Source organism: Scatophagus argus, chromosome 16 (assembly GCF_020382885.2).
Source record: "Scatophagus argus isolate fScaArg1 chromosome 16, fScaArg1.pri, whole genome shotgun sequence".
Classification (NCBI taxonomy): domain Eukaryota; kingdom Metazoa; phylum Chordata; class Actinopteri; family Scatophagidae; genus Scatophagus; species Scatophagus argus.
In genome coordinates, this window is record NC_058508.1 from 4,077,377 (window position 1) to 4,096,228 (window position 18,852).

At 39.7% G+C, this 18,852-nt stretch overlaps 1 protein-coding gene across 5 annotated transcripts in view; it reads left to right on the top strand.

The window, feature by feature from the left end:
• The window catches only part of hdac5 (histone deacetylase 5), a 47,153-nt gene that overhangs the window by 1,267 nt on the left and 27,034 nt on the right, over positions 1–18,852 (top strand). For 4 of the 5 annotated variants that reach the window (XM_046414211.1, XM_046414210.1, XM_046414213.1 and 1 more), the window contains exon 2: positions 10,532–10,700. In XM_046414211.1, the coding sequence (XP_046270167.1) occupies positions 10,679–10,700 (22 nt within the window). In that variant the 5' untranslated portion in view covers positions 10,532–10,678. Of the gene's footprint in view, positions 1–10,531; positions 10,701–11,948; positions 17,110–18,852 lie in introns of those variants that run through there. The other variant, XM_046414209.1, reaches the window with a different exon arrangement.

Genomic DNA, 18,852 nt, shown 5'->3' on the forward strand with positions numbered 1-18,852 from the left:
AGGAAGGCTGTCAGTACTTCGTCTGGTTTTCGTGCACTGACTATAATTCAGTCTGATACAAATAGGCCCAAAAAAGATGTTGCCTTACACAAGAAGTCACTGTGACTAGCACTCCCACTTGAATGGCCAGCACAACACTCAGTGTAATGTAAATTTATGAAAAGTAGCATATCATGCACAGTGTAGGGCTGCAACTACCAATTACTTGATTAATATTATTGAGTTTATTAAAAAATGTAAGAAAATGGTAAAATATGCCCAAAATGCTCACTGTCATGCTTTTCTGTTGTAACTGAAAAAAAAAAACTTTGTTTTTAAGGAAGAAATAGATTAAACAGTGAAGTCGACGGTGAGCATGCAAGAATTTTGCTTGAAATTGTAAAAAGGAATGATGCTTCTGTAAGCTGCCAAACACATAAGCATAGAAGAACAAGAGACCGAACTTTTTGCTTTCAAAATGAAAGAAACAATGAATTCATTATTGAAATAGTTGCTGATTAATCTTCTCTAAAGCAACTAAAGGGAACTGAATAATGTTGAATGTCCTGACAAATCTGGTATCTTTGCTAGCTTAATGTCCAGATCATCCACGGTACTGTGGGCATTAAGGATGCGGTAGTAGTGCATTGCACCAGCGTCACTGATCTGCTCTGGATTTATGCACTGACACATATAAAGATGGTGTCTCCACCTCCTCCCACTGTACAATTATTATAACATAAGAGCGCTGACATCTTGATGACATCATGGAGCCGCAGTATTGAGTTCCCACCCACAGTCTCAGCTGTCAATCCTCCTCACCCCCATAGCTAGCTAATTAATAATAACTAATTAAGATTAAAATTAAGTAAAACACTTGAACATGCATGAGTGTGATAAGGTAACGTAAACTGACAGAAACCATCTTCAGGAAAAGCTTATTTGATGTGTACTTAGAGTTTTTAGGGTGTTAACAAAGTTCCCTCTGTTAACATGGAAGGGGCGGGGTTTGTGACTTGTATTGGAACCTGACACCAGGGGGCGATTAAGATGTTTTGGCCTCACTTTCGGGGAGCTCCGGTGTCGTCCATCTTTATACACAGTCATTCATGTCTGCACAGGCAACGTTGCCACTGCAGCGCTCCGCCTCTGTCTTTCTACGTGGAGTTTGCCTTTAGTCATGATCAGTCATGATGATTGCATGATTTTTGTTTAGCCTCACACAGAGGGAGGGGGGAGAATGAGAGCGCTGGAAAATACTGCCCTTCATCTGATGTTCTACACTATTTCATGTCTATGATATGTTCTGCAGGTATATACATGAAAACCTCAGTTAAAGACTGGCGTGATCTTTGAGATAACTGTTAACAGATCATTTTTGCTGTCATGTGTGTTGGGTGGACAAAATAGGCGAGAGAGCGAATCTCTAGATGAAGCACAGTTGGAGCTGTGTGTGGGCCACGTTGCTCATGTGGGTAGCGTGTCCGAGGCATCAGGCATCTTTCAACTTTCTACTTCCACCAGGAAGCGGGACATGCTGAATGTTGCTTAGGAAGCTTTCTCTGTGATACAACATGTGACCCACCCAAGCTTGTGGTGTTGCTGTGGGCTGGTTGTGTTGAAGCTGGTAATAAGGCATTTGCTTGAGCCTCAGGATATTCAGTGAACTTGGGGAGCGTACAGATGTCAACTTGGTGGGGATTTCCACAGTGTTACTTTATTCTGCAGTGCTTATTGACCATACTGTGCCACTCCTCAATGGCACTAAATTCTATATTCATACATGGTGGTATGATACAGATATCTTACACGCACCAGCTTGTTGCTCTGGAGACACACACTTCTAACAGTGACACACACAACACATCAAAAAGGGGTGCCATGTAGTGATGCAAGCTGGTACTACACCTTAACACATCATTTATAACTTAAATGACATCATCACACAGAATATCTGGGATATGAAATGCTCTTTGGGACTGCTGATGTGCCCCAATAGAAAAATGGAATAAGAAGTGATTGCCTCAGACTAGTCTGTCAGACTGGTCTATGGAGGCACCAAAGCTCCACATATATCTCAGCAGATACTGTTGGTGAATAGATAGATAAGTAAATGGAGAGATAGGATTTCTTGTCGCTGTGATAACCATTTTAAAAGTTTGTTCACTGCCCTTCTGCTCTCTTTCTCTTTTTTTTTTAAAATTCTTGCTGTCCTCACCCAGTGATCCTTTAATTCACTTTTATCTGTACCTCGTTTAATTTACGTTTTTTTTCCCTCTCTATTCCCTCCCTTTCATTGCGTCATATTACTGAACATAACATACGCTCATGAATTATTATTTGTTATATCATAGGACCACGCACAAAGGTCTGTTATAAACTAAAAGATCATGACGAGCTGCATGCAGATATTCTTTTCGTTCTGGCAGTGGGCAGCTTCAGTCAGACAAGGACTCTGTGGAGGCCTTAAGAAGTGAGCAGTCTTAGGAAAGAAAGAAAGCGCCACCCTGAAACAGTCTATCCAGTTCTCTTTATACATCCATCGCCCCTCCTCCATGAAAGGCCTGACACACATCGTTCCAGCTGGTGATAGTCTGGTTGGAGGGATGGTGTTGAGGGATTTGCAGCTCTGTCTTGCACAGGGGTCGCAGGTCAGACGTTATAGGTCAAGGCTCGCTTCATTAGTTACGTAAGAGTTTTAAGGGCCGTGCCACTGACTTTTACCTCCAGTGTACAGATTTTATATGAGGTCTGCTCTCTTCCGTTGCTCTTTTCTGTTCAACCGGATGTGGGTTGAAAATAAACCTACATGCGACTTCTGGTATGAAGATATCCACATCCAAAACCTGGGAGGCTGAAGCAAGGCTGAACATATAAAAACAACTCAGTTATTCTTATTCTCTTTATGAACCGTTTATTCTATAACATATCAAAAAATACTGATCACAGTTTCCTAAAACCTAAGGTGATGTCATCGAACGTCTGCTTCTGTATGACCTTGTATCAGTTTTTCCCAACATTTTTGGCTCATGACCCCATGAAATGAAGCAACTCTGCAGCGACCCTTTGTCACTTGTTCCATATGCCCACTGGTTGTGACTTAGTTTCACAGAAGAGTAATATATTCTCTTTGTTTTATTTAAACTGGTTAAAATCAGTGTTTTTAAATGGAAATGAAAGCCAAAATGACAGTTGCACACAGTAATAAACCTACACAGAATTGTCGCCTCAGTCTACAGCTCCCCTCTGCGTTACATAGCTTTACAGTGACATTCAGGTCGCTGTCATTTCCAGCTGCAGCAGGCAGCTGTTTTCAGTCAAGTAGTGAAAACACGCTGTACACCTGCACGACCCCAAACAGCAGAAAAACACACACAGTTACTGACTAGTGAATGTAGTGGTACATTTAGCAGCTAAATAGTTAGAAATTTCCCTTTTAGGAGCTGGTAGAGAATGAAAACTGGCCCAAAGAGAGTGAAGATTTGACAGACATTAGTCATTAGATGTTCACACATGAATGCTTATATCACTCCGTAACTGATGGATGGGTGAATTGGTTTGTTTGCTAACACGTTTGCCACAGGTGACATGTCACTGTTGTGTTCATAGCTGCAGGAAAAATGTCAGTTATTGCAGGCAGTCATTTTAAGAGGCTTAAGGAAGTTTGCCAAATCAGTTAAGATAAAAATATGAAAAAAGTGTAACTTGGTGTGGTAGAAATAAGGTTTTAGTTTTTAGTTTAGTTTACTTTCCTCCACAGTTTATCATCTTGCCAATCCTTAGATTACCCTTGTGACCCCGTATGTACTCTTCTGACAAGGGAGCCTGAAAAACAAACATATAGCTCACTCAGCACTAAATAAATCTCAATAAAAATGAAGCTTGTCAAGACCTGAGTTTCATTGGTGTATGGCAAGCTGCTTTTCATTTTTATATTCAGTTTACTCTCATGTTAAGACATGGAAATACAATAAATCCTCACATTTATGTGAAGCTTGGAGCTGACAGGTTTTTTTTTTTTGGTTTTTTTTTAGCATTTTTGGATGAAAAATATTGATTATTAAAGTAGTTACTGATTCATTTTCTGGCAAGTGTTGCAGATCTACAGTAATCTTTAATATATGCAGTCCTGAGGTCACTTCTAAAAGAACAGCTGGTCTGTGGTTGTGTTGGAATATGTGTATTTGTCTCCTGTCTCCTTGAGCCTGCTGGACAAGGGTTGGGGGGTGTGATGTTATACATAGTCATGGTTGAAGAGGTGTGTGTGTGTGTGTGTGTGTGTGTGAGAGAGAGAGAGAGAGAGAGAGATGGAAAATCAGTGAGCGCAATCAAGAAATATGGACTGCAAAGCGCAGACAAATGGCATTAGAGATGGGCCACCGCTCGGACTCCACATGCTGATTTCTCTCTCGTTCACGCTTGCTGTTTGTTTAGGGAAGAGGTGCTCAGGTGAAGCGTTACCACGGCAGCCAGCTCCCTGGTTGCCAGGCAGCACTTCCTGCTCCTCTCCAAAATGGGAGGGGCCAGGTATTTTAGGAAATGATGGTGTGAAGAGGAGGAGGAGGAGGAGGCGGCAAGAGAGAGGGAGGCAGAGTGAGAAAAAAGGAATTTATTTCTTGATGCTTTGGCAAAATTGAGACACATGACTCAAGTGGTAGCTTGTTCTGTTTTTTCTTTCTTTCTTTCTTTCTTTCCTTGTGTTCGTGTTTTGGTCTGCATGTCATTGGGCTAATAGAGCAGTTGGCCAGCAGGTTAGTCTGTCACAGCTAGTTAGGTCCATAACACACTCTAAGACACACACGAACATGCTCTCACCCACAGCTTTTCATCCCATTATCTCGGCCCTGACACTGTTACCGCTGCACCCAGCTCAGCTGCTGCTGTGACACAGACTTCCTGCGACTTCTATCGAGGGTTGGCGGATTTGGAGTAGAGCCACATGGTGTAAAGGCAGCATTAGCCTAAAATAGATGGATCAGTGGGACAAAAGATAATTATTTATTTGCATGTTGAATTTTGGTTCATGTTTAGCTTTTGTTAGTTTTCATATGCGATAACAGTTAAAATATTCTGACCAGACCGAGGGTTGCAAACAATAATTATCTGCCTTTGTCACATTTTATGGTTTAGCCTTATGTCAGCAGCTATTATATGAAAAATGCCTGTCTGAAATTTTAAAGCCAAAAATGACCAAATAACCCCAAAGATAAAAGATAATCAGTTGACAGGGACGTATGGGAAATTGTCACAATCAGCATGCTGGAACCAGTGACATTTGGCAAATGACAAAAAAAGCTGCCATTTTATTGTGTGTGTCGATCGACTTACAAGTTAATCAGTTAATGGTTTCAGCTGTAAACCAGACTATCCTTCAGTCTGTCGCATTAAACTAAAAGCACCTGCAACCTGTTTAAACAGGGTGCTGTCAAAAAGACAAAACAAAAGCTTTTATTCATCTGACAAAATCAGAGCCGAATAAAAAATATTAAGATAACATTTTTCAGTGGAAGTAAGCCACGGCATAAAGAGCTGAAACAATTTGTCATTTAATTGATTAGTTGAGAGAAAATGAATCTGCAACATTTTTGGTCTGACTGTGCAAATAGTTTATATTGCAAAAATGACAAACAACTCAACTACCAGTCTCTAAACTGTTTACATTTTCTGCTCGTCTTTGTCGCATGTGATCGTAAACTTGAAAACATCATAGCGGGCTTTAGGAAATTGACTATTTTCTGATGTTTATAGTCCAAAGAAACTAACCGTCAGATTAATAAAACTTATACCACAGACTGCGTTGTGTCTTCCAGACATTTGCCAGCCCTCCTGTTCAGGCTTTAGTGCACTAGCAGCTTGATCACAGAGACTTATGCTTGTTCCTGCTGAGAGAGTTAGTTTTTTTGTCTTGGTTTTGTTGAATAGAGATGCTGTTATTTCAACTATGGTGCACTGAATTATTTCCAGAAATGCAGCTGCACTGAGTGTGGCAACACTCTGTGTCAAACCACCTCCTTTACAGACTGTAGGCTGAGGTGTTTATGTAAAGTATAGTATTGGGTCATTTCAGAATTTTAAACTATGATCACAGCATAAAGTTATCCTCTACTCAAAAATGTGTTTTGCTTATTGGATGTTTAAGCTTCACTCTGCAGAATGATGTATGCGCAGAGTTTGTTTTCACTTTCGTCTGCTGAAGTTTTTTCTGTGGTGAACTTGAATCTTAGTTTATCACGTGTGCATAAGAGCATGAGCTCTGACATAACAAGGCTTCAAAATACCCAGAATTATCAAGCCCCAAAACAAATCTCTCCTCGTTCTTTTTTTTTTTGGTGTTATTTTAACCTTTACATACGTATATGTGCAGAAAGGTAAACCTAATAAGATTCAATAAGAGAATCAAAAGGATTCTGATTTGAAGTAGGTTTGATACTGGATTTGATTTGGATTAAAGGCCTCATCCATAGTAAAAAGGAAAGTTGTCACCTCCAGTTTGCAAACAGTGGCAATATAACCTTTTGCAGTGATGCAGGAGGCTGCAAACCAGACTGTCTTGCCCCTACAGTAAAACATGGGGGTGGATCGGCAATGATCTGGGGTTGTTTCAGTATGGGTGGAACAGGGCAGATGCAATTGTTTGAAGGGCGAATGAACCAGGCCACATACAGGGTTACTCTTGAAAACAGTCTGCTTTCATCAGCTGATAAACTCTTTCCGGCCTCGAATGACTGTATTTTCCAACAGCAGGTCAGTTAAAGTCTGGATGGAGAACCAGAACATTCATACCATGTCTTGGCCTGCTCAATCACCAGATCTAAAGGGTTAAAGTTAGCTAAATCCTATTGAAAACCTGTGGAACGTCATCAAACTCGAAATGAATATTTGAAACAGGAACGGGCTGCTGTGACAGCAGAACAATGTCAGAAGCTGGTGAAGAGCATGCCTGCATCAAAAACAAATGCAATCAAGTACCAACTCCTGTGTGTATCATGTGACTAACAGACAGAAAAGAAAACATAGAAAGTGATTTTGGTTATTATCAAGAAAACCATGGAAAATGGCTAGATAACAGCTCCTAAATTAAACTCGTATGAGCTATTTTTGTTGTTATCATTATATTTGTCCAAACAAATGTACCATCAGTTTTACCAGGCATTAAAATGAACAAGCCTTTTAAGAAAACAAGGGTGGTCTAATAATTTTTTCCATGACTGTATATGTATATGTCCTTAAAACTAGTGCAAACCCATTTAACGTAATTAAAAATTGAACCTTTTACTCTGTAAAATGATTTTTACATTTTGCAGATGTATTATCACATGTAAAAATTACATTTTGACCATATTGATCTAGAATTTTCACATGCTGAGAAAGAGTGAAAATGTTATTTACATCAGTAATTGAATTTCCTGTATGTGTGCCATATCAGCTAACCATTTCAGATATTTTATCATCTGCAGATTTGTCAGTTGTATATATCTCAAATATAATTGTTAGTAATTGTACAACTTTCACTGCTATGACTGTATTTCAGATATGCAATTCTAGATATCTGAAAAAATTGTTTTACAAGTTAGAATTCCAAGTCAGCATATTAGTAATTTATCTTTGACCAGTCACAACTGAATTTTATCTAGAATTCCATTTGTGATGCCTTTAATGTAAGAACAGCTACAGTGAACATTTTCACCAATAATAATTGAATTTTTCATATCAACCGTTGACATTTTGATGAATAAAAATTGCATTAATCAGAATTGCAACTAGTCAAACTTACATTCTGAATATTTTTAATTCAAAACTGAGCTATAGATATATGTAATTGAATCTGAATAGAAGTCAGTGGTAAATAGTTAACTAGTTGTTTAGTAGAAACAGATATCTAAATATACATTTATTTATCCAGTTCACTGTAGCTAACTTTTTAACCAGTTCAGTGTACCTGTTCACTAATTATCTATACATGTGGATCCTTGAATGCACGTGTTAAATAGCTTAGACTGGTTCAGATGCTGTTAAAGGCCTGTAAATAGGGGCTTGATGTGACAAGATGATGATGATGATGATGATTCATGATTCACCCACACTCTCCGTGTCCCGTCCCTCACTAAGAGCATTAAATGACTGGGATCTGTGTTTGGGCTCAGAGCCAACAGATCCAGACAGACATGCTGTGTGTGTGTGTGTGTGTTGTGTGTGTGGTGTGAAGAACAAACAAGTTATGTGGAAACACAGGGTGGGTTGAGGAGAATCCGAACTAAATGTTTAATCACTTTAGAGCTAAGTAACCAGAGCTACAGACGTACACGTCCACATATACTTATTCAGGATGTCAGCGTCAGTGACCTTTTTATTCCTTTCTCACTTTCTTTTTATCTCTTTCTCTCTCTGTCACTCATATTTTCTTACATACAGTATACTACATAAAACCAGTAGGTGGCACCAGAGAGCCACCGTAAGCGACACACTGCAGCTGATTTTCTTAATGTGATGTAATTCCTGTTCAAACACAATGTGGATTCAGGATACAACACATGGAGAAATCATTTGGAAATGTAGACCAGTGAAACACCAGTTAAGTGAAATTAAAAACTGAACGGAACAATACATCAGACAAAGTATGAAATAAGAAAACATCAGATCAGTTTTTATGAATCCTCAGAGGAAATCAACTTGCTGTGAGGTCAGAAAAAAGTAAATTTGGATGAAATAAAAATTAGAGAAGAATGTAAAGAAAAGGCTATAATACCTTAAACTGTTTTCAACCTTTATTTATACATACTGAAAAACCCAATGAGAGCCACTGTCTTTTTAATGGACACCCTGTGTACCCAGGACAAGGAAAGCAAGCATAACACATACACATATAAGTAATCGATGTATGCATGTAAATCATGTGCGTACATAACACATATACAAAATAAATTAACCACACCACAGTCAAAGAGAACACATATGCTCACACTGCTCCAAGCCAGCCAAGAGGGGCTTAAACAGAACTAAAGGGATCAGCTGTTCAAGCTCACAAGTTTCTTTAAAATGTTCCACCTCTGGGGAGCATAAAATTTACGCGTATTTCCCAATCTCAGCTTTATGGTGATTTTCAAGGAGCAAATTACCTTGGGATGTAGTGCATGTAAGTGAACTGTACAAATATAATATGTATAAAAATATATTTAAGACTATAGCAATACGTATGAGTGGTACAGGCAATACTTACACTATACAACAATGGTACAGTATTATGATAGCTATAACTACTTCAGACAATCTTCAATATGATGGTTTGAAATTCAAGAAACTGGTAAAAATACTGAGGCCAAGTTAAATTTTATTGAAGTAACGTTAACAAGATCATGTACTTCATGTCTCTAATCAGTTACGGTTGTATAAATGAAAATTGTCCTGCCTAGCCACATAAACACCAACAGGATTAGACATGTGAAACTGAAGTTGAGTAGACCTTTTTCACAGGAAACATTTGACTAACCTGTAACAGCAGCAACTGTTGCATTGCAGTAATTGCTGTTAAGGTGTTTTATCAAAACTTCATCATTTGGAAACAGAATATCTCAAGACCTTTACAGTTCAGATTTGCCAGATTTTATCAAAAATTTAAACAACATGTTTAGTGCACGTAGGACAGTCTGAAGAGGTAGATGAGAAAGTGTGGATGTGATCTTATCATCTGAGAACCAAAAGCCTTTACTGACTGCAGGAAGTTATCGGACTCCACAATAGAATGCTGGTCATTCATTTGGCACATTTCTTCCTCTGTCATTTCCTTGTACAATGGCAAAACAACAATACACGCTGAGGAGAAGCCACCAGGAAACACATTTTAGTGGAAACACATTGTGGCACAACGGCAGTGCTTGCACTGGCTTTGCAAACCTTTCCCTAATGTCCTCTCCAAAGAATAAAAATTGGGTTTTTGCTTTTTGTTCTCACATTTGTAGCTTACACTGATAGCGGTGGCAGATTCAGACAGAAACTTGGACAAGTAATACAGAGGTTGGATTTGTGCTTCATTGTTCACTTTTCAAAGAGTTGAACTTTTTTTACATGAGAAAATGCTTGGGATGACTTCAACAGTCATACTAGACCAGACAACTAGGATGTCTGGGTGTGCTGGAGTGTAAATCCAATAAACAGTAGTGCAGAGCTGCTAGCATTAGCCTCAACTCGAGCAAGTAGTATCCTGGGCCAGATTTAACACAGTAGGAAAATACCACAAATTGGATGTGCTGTCACGAGTGTGGATTTTTTAAATATAACCTCACTAAGAGTGAAATGATACTTGATGTACCACTGGGTGACCACTGTAGTTAGTGAGGTAGTTAGCTACCAGTGTTAGAAATGCTAATGTTTGTCTCTTACATAAGGATAGATAAACACACTAATCCATTACTTACACTTTTACTTGTTTGTTTTTGTTTTTCGAATGGCTAAATAATTACATCAGTTACCATCACACTAGCTGCTAAAGAAGAAGAAGAATAGAATAGCGAGTGAAGAAGCAAGTTAATTTAACAGTTAATTTTCTCTTTTGCAGAACAGCTGAGACGTTGAGAAAAGTCTGGTTCATCTGTCTGCCTGTCCATTGTCTGCCCCATCTCCGACACATGGCTGACACAGAGGACCCACTTTAACACACTCACGCGCACACAGGATTGTGGAAGAAGGACCGGGTCCAACCTTCATGAATTCATCACACGCCTCAGGTAGGTCTCTATCTCTATCCGTCTCTGTCTTTCCATCTCAAAGAGCTGCTGTGGTCAGTGTAGGGGTAATGTGTTGTGCTCTTGTGGTTTATACTGATTTAACAATCAAACAGAGTCTGACTGGTGGGCTGGTGTCAGCATGAATGCTGCTGGTGGTCGCTGAGACATTTGGGACTGGCTTGTAATTGAATTCCAGAGCTTTCAAATGTCATTTAATTTTCTCCTGTTTTTTCCCAGTTTTATCCAAAGTTACCATTGTCCTATAAGAATGAGAATAAACTGTTTTGACTGGGTGGTGTACCTATACCCAATAACAATACATGATACCATTCGTTTATATCGTCTCTGTATCTATTGTGTGAACCTTTGGACCTCCTAGTTGAATCCATATGAGTAATTCAAGATTAAGGGTTTTTTTCCTCATGGTTGGATTACTTCACTTGTGTGGTCTGTCATTACGCTTGTCACTTCAGTCAATTATATAAAGAGAACTTTATTGAGCGAGCAGCACAGTTTACAGACTGGTGGTAAATAGTGTGAGGAGGACTGAAATATTTCAAGCTTTCCAGCTGATGCATGGCTCGTGGTGGGTCAATAACAGAATCAGTCTTTATGCCGCCCTTCAGTGATGGGTGGATACCTGCTGTGTGTGTGTGTGTGTGTGTGTGTGTGTGTGTGTGTGTGATGGCAATGATATGGTTCAGTGTCATTTAAGTCTATGGCAACCAAACTATGTACTCTGAACCCCAGACCATGTAATATTATATATAATAGTATATTTTTTCTCTCTGCTGTTTATTATAACCATAGCTGCGTCAGCCAAACTATAGGATGCAATGTATTTGTGAACCCACATAAGAAGCTGCAATTATGAACATAGTATACCAGCACTATAGTCACAAGTAAGAATTATTTTCAGCCATGTTAGCGTGGCTTTAGAGATGGCAGTGTCAGCTGGTCAGCTGACCACTTTGTTACAGATTGAAATATCAATTATTATGGGTTGGATTGGATTGGATTGTCCTGACATCTGATACAGACTTTTATGCCCACCTCAGGATGAATTGTCCAAATATTGGTGATCCTCCAACTTCTTCTTTAGCTTCATAATCACTTAGAAATTTTACATTTTCACTTGATGACCAAATTTGTACAAAGCTAAAGATATTCTCATCTGCTTCATTTGTACTTTGTGTTTTGTGCTAAATAGCAAATATTAGTGTGCTAACACTAATATTTGCAAAATAAGATGTTAGATCTGATAAATGTTATACCTGCATCAGCATGATAGCACTGACTTTGACCATCTCTGTTTATTTGCTACTCATTTTAGAAATGGAAAGTCATCAGCCTTTTTTTCTGTTTAAAAATATCAAGTCAGTCTTTTTGTTTTTTGTTGTATAAGCATATTCGTGCTTTGAACTTACTGCTAACAAGGGTGATGCTAACATGCTAATGCTAAGTAGTTATTGTGTTTGCTATGTTTGCCACTATTTTAGCATTTTAACCTCACAGCATTTGCTATTTAGAACCAAACCGAAGTACATCTGAGACTGATGGGAATAAATTCCTTAAATTCTCTACCCTTAGGAAAAGATTCCCACATGGACGAGATAATAAGATTATGTAGGAGGGTTCTCTCAGAGAACCTGACTGCAGCTCCGATTGCTGTCTGACTGAATTGTGTAATACAGAGTATATTTATAATGGATAAATGGATGTGAGAGCATCTGTTAACATATGCAGTCATTGTTTCATATTATTTCCCAGTGTATGATGAACATATTATTTACTGTATTGTCTACTGTGACAGTGGATGGCAGAATAATTGGATTAAATAGGTAGCACACAATCAAGACACCTGTAAGGGCTCCCCAGGTATATTTGGACACCTTTGTCTTGGACTGAATGACTGGTTGACTGACTGACTGTAATCTGGTTGTCATGGATACAGATATAGTACATAATGCACACATAGACACACAGACAGCAGTGTGACTCCAGGGGTTGATGTGCCTCAAATAGAAATGCAGAGATGAGTCATCCACCGAGCTACTGCAGTAGACGCACACACACACACACACACACACACACACACACACACACACACACACACACAGACACCTTTAACAGATGTGTTTGGTATGTGAGACCATTAAGATGTCAGACATGTTTCCTGGTCAATCTCATTTCTTTCTGTCTCTCTTGCTGCCAGAGTGATTAGAAATCAGGATGTAAGATAACAGAACAGAAGTCTTGAATAAATAATCATAGTACTGGATAATAGAAAACCAATGCAGCAGCTCAAGTCAATATAAAATAATCCAGGAGGTTATAAATTAGTTTTCAGTATTTGCATTTCTCCTCTTTCTATGTATTCGGTCTCTCTGCTTGTGAGTCATACTGAGGCAGCCCTAAATCTGCTTGAGGACACACAGAGCTGCTTACACAGAAGGTGAGGATGATGAGGGTGATGAAGGTGATGAGGAGGAGGTAGGATGAAGGTGATAATAAAATGATTCAATGAAATATTGTCATTCCTGGAAAGGAAACTGTCATCACTGCAGCAGCGATTAGCTCAAAGGTGAGAAGCTGATGAATATAAAACATCTATCTCATGGAAATTACACTGTATCAATTCATCATACATTGTGCTGTCACCAATCTAGATTTTTTTGTATTAGCATCAGTTGCAAAAAGCCTGATTTGTTGTGATCGTTTGGTTTTTGTAATCCGTGCTCTCCAGCAGTCAGTGACATCCCATTGCATTGTGTTAAAACACTGGAACCTATTCCTTAAGCTTCACTTAGGACTGCGCTGCTGAATGGAACAAACAAGAGCTATAAATAGCAGGAGCAGTTTCAATTAATAATATCCACACTCACAGTGAAGTGGGAACAGTGAGCAGTGCAGCTTTTGGTTTTAGAGCAGCGTTTTTGTGATTCTCCAAGACATTTTCCAGGTGCGATATACCTCTAAAATGCTGCAGTTGGATGAAAACCTGAACTTAAGTGTTCAAAAATTCAAAGTGTAAGTGTGCATCTTTTCGCGTTGTTGCGCTGACGTAGTATGTGATCTCGGCATTTCAAAAATAATTTTTTAGACAGAAAATTAATTTCCTTTGTTTGAACACACCATTAAAGATTTGCCATCGTTTTTTACTCAGATCAAATAGAAGATATTCTGTAAGATAAACTTCACAAATTTCTCAGTTCAGCACTCGGCATGATGGGAAATGTTGCTACAGTGCTTCAGTAGATAACCTCATTTTGATTGGCTGTTAACCTGTTAAAATATGTTTATTCTGAATTTTGAATTTGGCAACAGAAGTCAGTGATGTTAATGAGACAAAAAATTAAGTGTAAGTCAAAAAGGATTGGCATGTAATTGATTTCTCTTCTATTTACAATGTTTGGCCTATAATTGTACAGACCATATGGAAATCTTGCCAGGCAAAAAAGAAAGAAAAAAAAAAGCCAAAAAGAACAGAAAGAAATATTCATTCATTTTCATTCCTTTATTTTGAAAATGTTTTATTGCGGTTTTGTTTCTGCATCCTCCTCCTTCCACGGTGGCAAAGTAACTGACAATGTTAATTCTAATATAACTGCTACAAGGTTTGTACAGCATAGTAACTTGATTCTCTGGATGGCGTTCCAATGTCTAGTCAGTATTAGGTGTATTCATTGTATGGCTATAATGTCTATAAGGATATTCGCTTTCAGTTTCCGAATTAGCCTGTGTGGAAATTAGCCTTGCTAAATGTTAAACCAACAGGCTAGTTTAACGGGCTTGCCTGTATTATTTTAATTTTATGTAAAGTTTACAGTTGCATTCAGCCCGACATATTATAGTGTAACATTCATCTTGTCAGTGCTCTCTGTTGGACAAACTCTGTAATGAAGATGCTGTTAAATTACCTCAAACCTATCGCTAATACTAATTTCCTGTTACATATAAGCTAAAATCAGCTGATTTATCATTCTTGCCAATTTAATTCGTTTTGTGGCTCCCCATATTGTAACAACATTTAACATTTGCCAGGTTTGGCTTCTTCTGATAAATGAACAAGACAAAGAGTCTACAGCCGTGCTAGTGGCTCTGTGATGCTGTACTGTCTCACAGTTGTGGTTTTGCCTAAAAACCGTCAGTGCTAACATCATTATGCCAACATGGTCATTTTAACATCGTCTTTGTCAGCATGAGCAGTTACAGCCTACAGAAACTCAGACTGCATCAACACAAAATCAGAGGAGGAGGAAGAGGTCACAGTCCCACCCACACTGTTTGATTGACAGGTGATCTCTGAGCAGTGCTGTGCAGAAACATGACAGTGCTGAACTCCTCCCCCTCCTCCCCGACAACCTCCTCCACCCTACCCCAGAGCTTTAGGCTTACTGCTCTCTCTCTGTCTATTTTTATCTCTTACCCCTCCTCCTCTCTGGCAAGCTATTTTCAGCTGTAGTCCCTCCATCACCCCCCCATCTCCTGTGTTAGTAAATGCTCTTTTCCTACCCTCTCTCTTTTTTCTGTTCCTTAATCTTAAAAAAAAAAATAGCCAATCTAACTCTAGAGACATGCAACAGAGAAAGGAATAAGGAATGAATAAAGTAGAATGGAGTGATTGACATTACAGGAATATCCTCATTCCCTCTCTTTCTCCCTTTTGGGTGTTGTGGCACTTACTCTAACCAAAGAAGCTGTTGTTGACTTTCTCTTCATCCGTCTAACTTCCTTTCCACCCAGTGATCTACTTTCAGCCTCTCGCTCCTGCTAACCCTCCTCCCTCTGCTCCCCCTCCCTCCCCCCTTCCCAACATTCATTCAGCAGCTCAAAGAGCGTCACAGTCACACTCCCGCATACACACACACACACCAGTGGCTCTCAGACAGTGAATATTAGCTGTCTGACCAGGCTCGGCTCTGCAGCAGCCTGCCCATTTTTTGTGTGTTTTCAGGCGAGGGTAAGAGGACAGCGTGTGATTCCTGGCTGTTCATTTTTCTGGGAGGATTCTATCTCGTCGCTCTTCTTCTCCAGCCCAGCCTTTCCTCTTCTTGTATTTCCTCTCTTTTTTTTTATTATACTGCTCTTTCCCTCTCCCCCCCGTCCTTCCATTTCCTTCTCTCTGTCATTCTCTCAGCGCTTCGTTCTAATTTTGGAAGCATGGAACCTCGGGGAGCGCTCTCCCTAAGCTATTTACGTCCTCGCCTCTCCTCCTCTTCTTCTTCTTCCTCCTCCTCCTCCTCCTCCTCTTCTCTCTCCTCTCTCTCTCTCGTTGTCCAGGAGGAGAGCAGCATGAGGATCCTTTGATGCACGCAAGCAGGGGAATTCGGCTTCTCCTTGTCTCTGTATTTTTGTTGTGTTGTTAGCTGCGGGAAGTGGTGAAGAGGCTGCAGCAGTACCGCTCTCCAACCGATCCCTTCCATCACTTCTCAGCTAATGAAAATGCGCCGTTCTGCAGGCTGTGTACAGCAACGAGATTTTATTGTTTCCTCTCTGTTTTTGTTTGTCTAATTCGGTTGGTAAAGACTAAGAGAAGGTTCAGTGCAGCGGAGGAAACTTTTTTCTTCCATCTGCAGCATACCACTGTCACTGTTTCAGGAGGCTGAAAAGTATTCTGCATGGATCAGGAGCCCAGGTGATGCATATCTGTCTGACCAGAAAGACACATTTCAGGTCCTTACAGAGACTGTATTTTCAAAATTTGACTCTGTAAGCGATTCCTCTTCCCTTTGTGAGTGGGACTCATTCCACAAGCCAAGCAGAGGTGAGGATTTCTGGAACGGGAAGCAGAGGCTACAACTTAAGCAAAGAGGATTTTGTACTCCGACACAGTGAGTAGTCATCACAGCACAAACGAGGAGCCGGAGTCAAAAAATCTCCGGGAGAACTAAAAGGCAGAGGCTACCGACAAAAACCTAACTGAGACTGCAGCCTAACAGGATACCTTCGCTGGATTACACAATAAAAGCACAGGAGAGTTTTATGAGTTCACTCAGGAATTTTTGATGGAATTCATGGTAATCTTTCAGTAATCAGTTTTACAATAGAAGAACAGAAAATATTTTAAAGTTTTGAATTTTGAATCACAGGATGACTAATCCATGATTCGTTTTTTTTTTTTAAATCATATTTTGATGTTTGTCTCTCCCCATCCTTGGCAACTTGAATCCTAAAGCCATGATGATATCTCGAAAAAGGAACTGATTGGTGTTTTTTGTAGCAAAATAGAGTGCTGCCTCTTGTCTTGGCATGCTGTTGCATCCCACGGTGTCAGGATTGTGCGCCATGTTGCAGACCATCTATGAGACTGAGTCCTGCTTTTCATCTACCAGCACAGACAGCCACCACCAGCCTCTGGAGCTCCTGAGTGGCAACAGGGGCTCCAGTACTGCCATGCCCACCGCTGGTGAGTCATATCTGGGAATGAGAGGTGGGGGCGGGGGGGGGTACCGTGTGCTGATGCTTGATGGGTCATTTGACTAAAGGGAATATAAGGATGGACAGTAGGTTTAGGTCAGAGGTTTTCAAACTGTGATTTGCACATCTCCCCAGGGGGGTACAGGGGTTATGGATACTGTGTGAGATGTAATGGACAGGTGCAAGTGTTATAAAAACAACAAGAAGCTAGTTATTGTAGTTTGATCCGCTTATCATCACAGTCAGCAGCTGGAGCAGCAGAGGCTGTGCCACAGAGCTCATTGAGGCAAATAAAAGTCTCAGTGCCAAACTGCTGCTTTTTGTGTGAAAATTTGTACTGCTTAACTCTTTAAACACACAGATTCAGTGTGACCTACACTTTCCTGGGAAACATCATGTTTTTAGGCATTCTTAATGTTCAAGTGATGTTTCTTTGTATATCCACTGATACACTGTAAAGAGGAAACTCTAACAGGTAATTCAGCATACTTTTAATAGTGACAATCTACCCAAATATAAAAAATGTATGCTAAAAAAAGAGCTCAAGTTGTATTCCACAGCTAAGTCACTGAATCCATTGAAACAATATACTTCCTGTTTACCTCCTCCAAAGCCCCTGGATTATAGGATGCGTAGTTCCAAACCTTAGAGTATGATTATTCCTCGCGTAAAAGACAAATCCAATTAACATGACCTTTTTTCATGTTATTTTGATTTTGATTTTATTAAGGCTCAGAATGTCACACCAACATGGGTCTTTACTCTTGGAACACATATTTGCCCTTTTATTGAGGACCTGTGGACATACAGTCAACAAAAAAACGGCAGCAGTTTAGTTTTAAAGGACATTTTTTGAACACACTGTTGCTCTCCAGAGCCTTGTGTTCAAACAACCCTCAGGACAATACCTTTGGCTTTACTGTGATTTAAGTCATTTATCTAATGCTAACACACACAGTCTGTTCTGGGTATTCAACCTGTGGAGGTTGTGTTACAGTTAAATCTGTAGCTGCCAGAGTGAGGTGAGCCAGGTTTGGAATGTGGCTTGATGCCACCTCTTAATGCCAGCAGGTTGGTTGTAATTGGTACAACCAGGTCGCACATTCACTCTTATCTTCTTTTCGGGTACAGTTACAGTGTTGGCTCCCTTTTGAACCCAGGTCAGTGTATATTTGTGTTTGTGTGTGTTCAGACTTAACGTACTCACAGACACTTCAGTAATGTTGTTGTAGGGCCTATGTATCCGCATGTTTTGGCTTTACTGATATTGATGACATTTTACTTGAAAAGTCAGCTTACTTTTTTATGTGGCACTAATGTGCATTTGCATACTGATGCACAAAAATGGTCAAACTACATAGCTAGTAGCTGTGAATGAAAACTATTCAAACCAGCAAAATGATTTTTATTTCCCATCTAAAACCCCGTTATCACCTGCTGAATGTTTTTACTATCAAAACTGGCAAACTGTTGCCTTCATTCGGAGTCATTGTTTCTGTCCAAACATCAAATGTAAGTGCTAATTATGCATACTTTTTAAGTTCTGCTTTGGTCTCCACCAGCTCCTGAGGGAAATACATGGCTCTTTAACAGCTCAGTGCTCTGCTGTGTTTACCAGCTACTTGCTAACTTTGTCTCCCTGCTGTTTGGTGCTGGTCAGATACATAATTGGTTAACAAAGTGTTTTGTTTTTTTTTCCCGCTCAAAACAGCTGCCTGTGAAGCAACAAGGT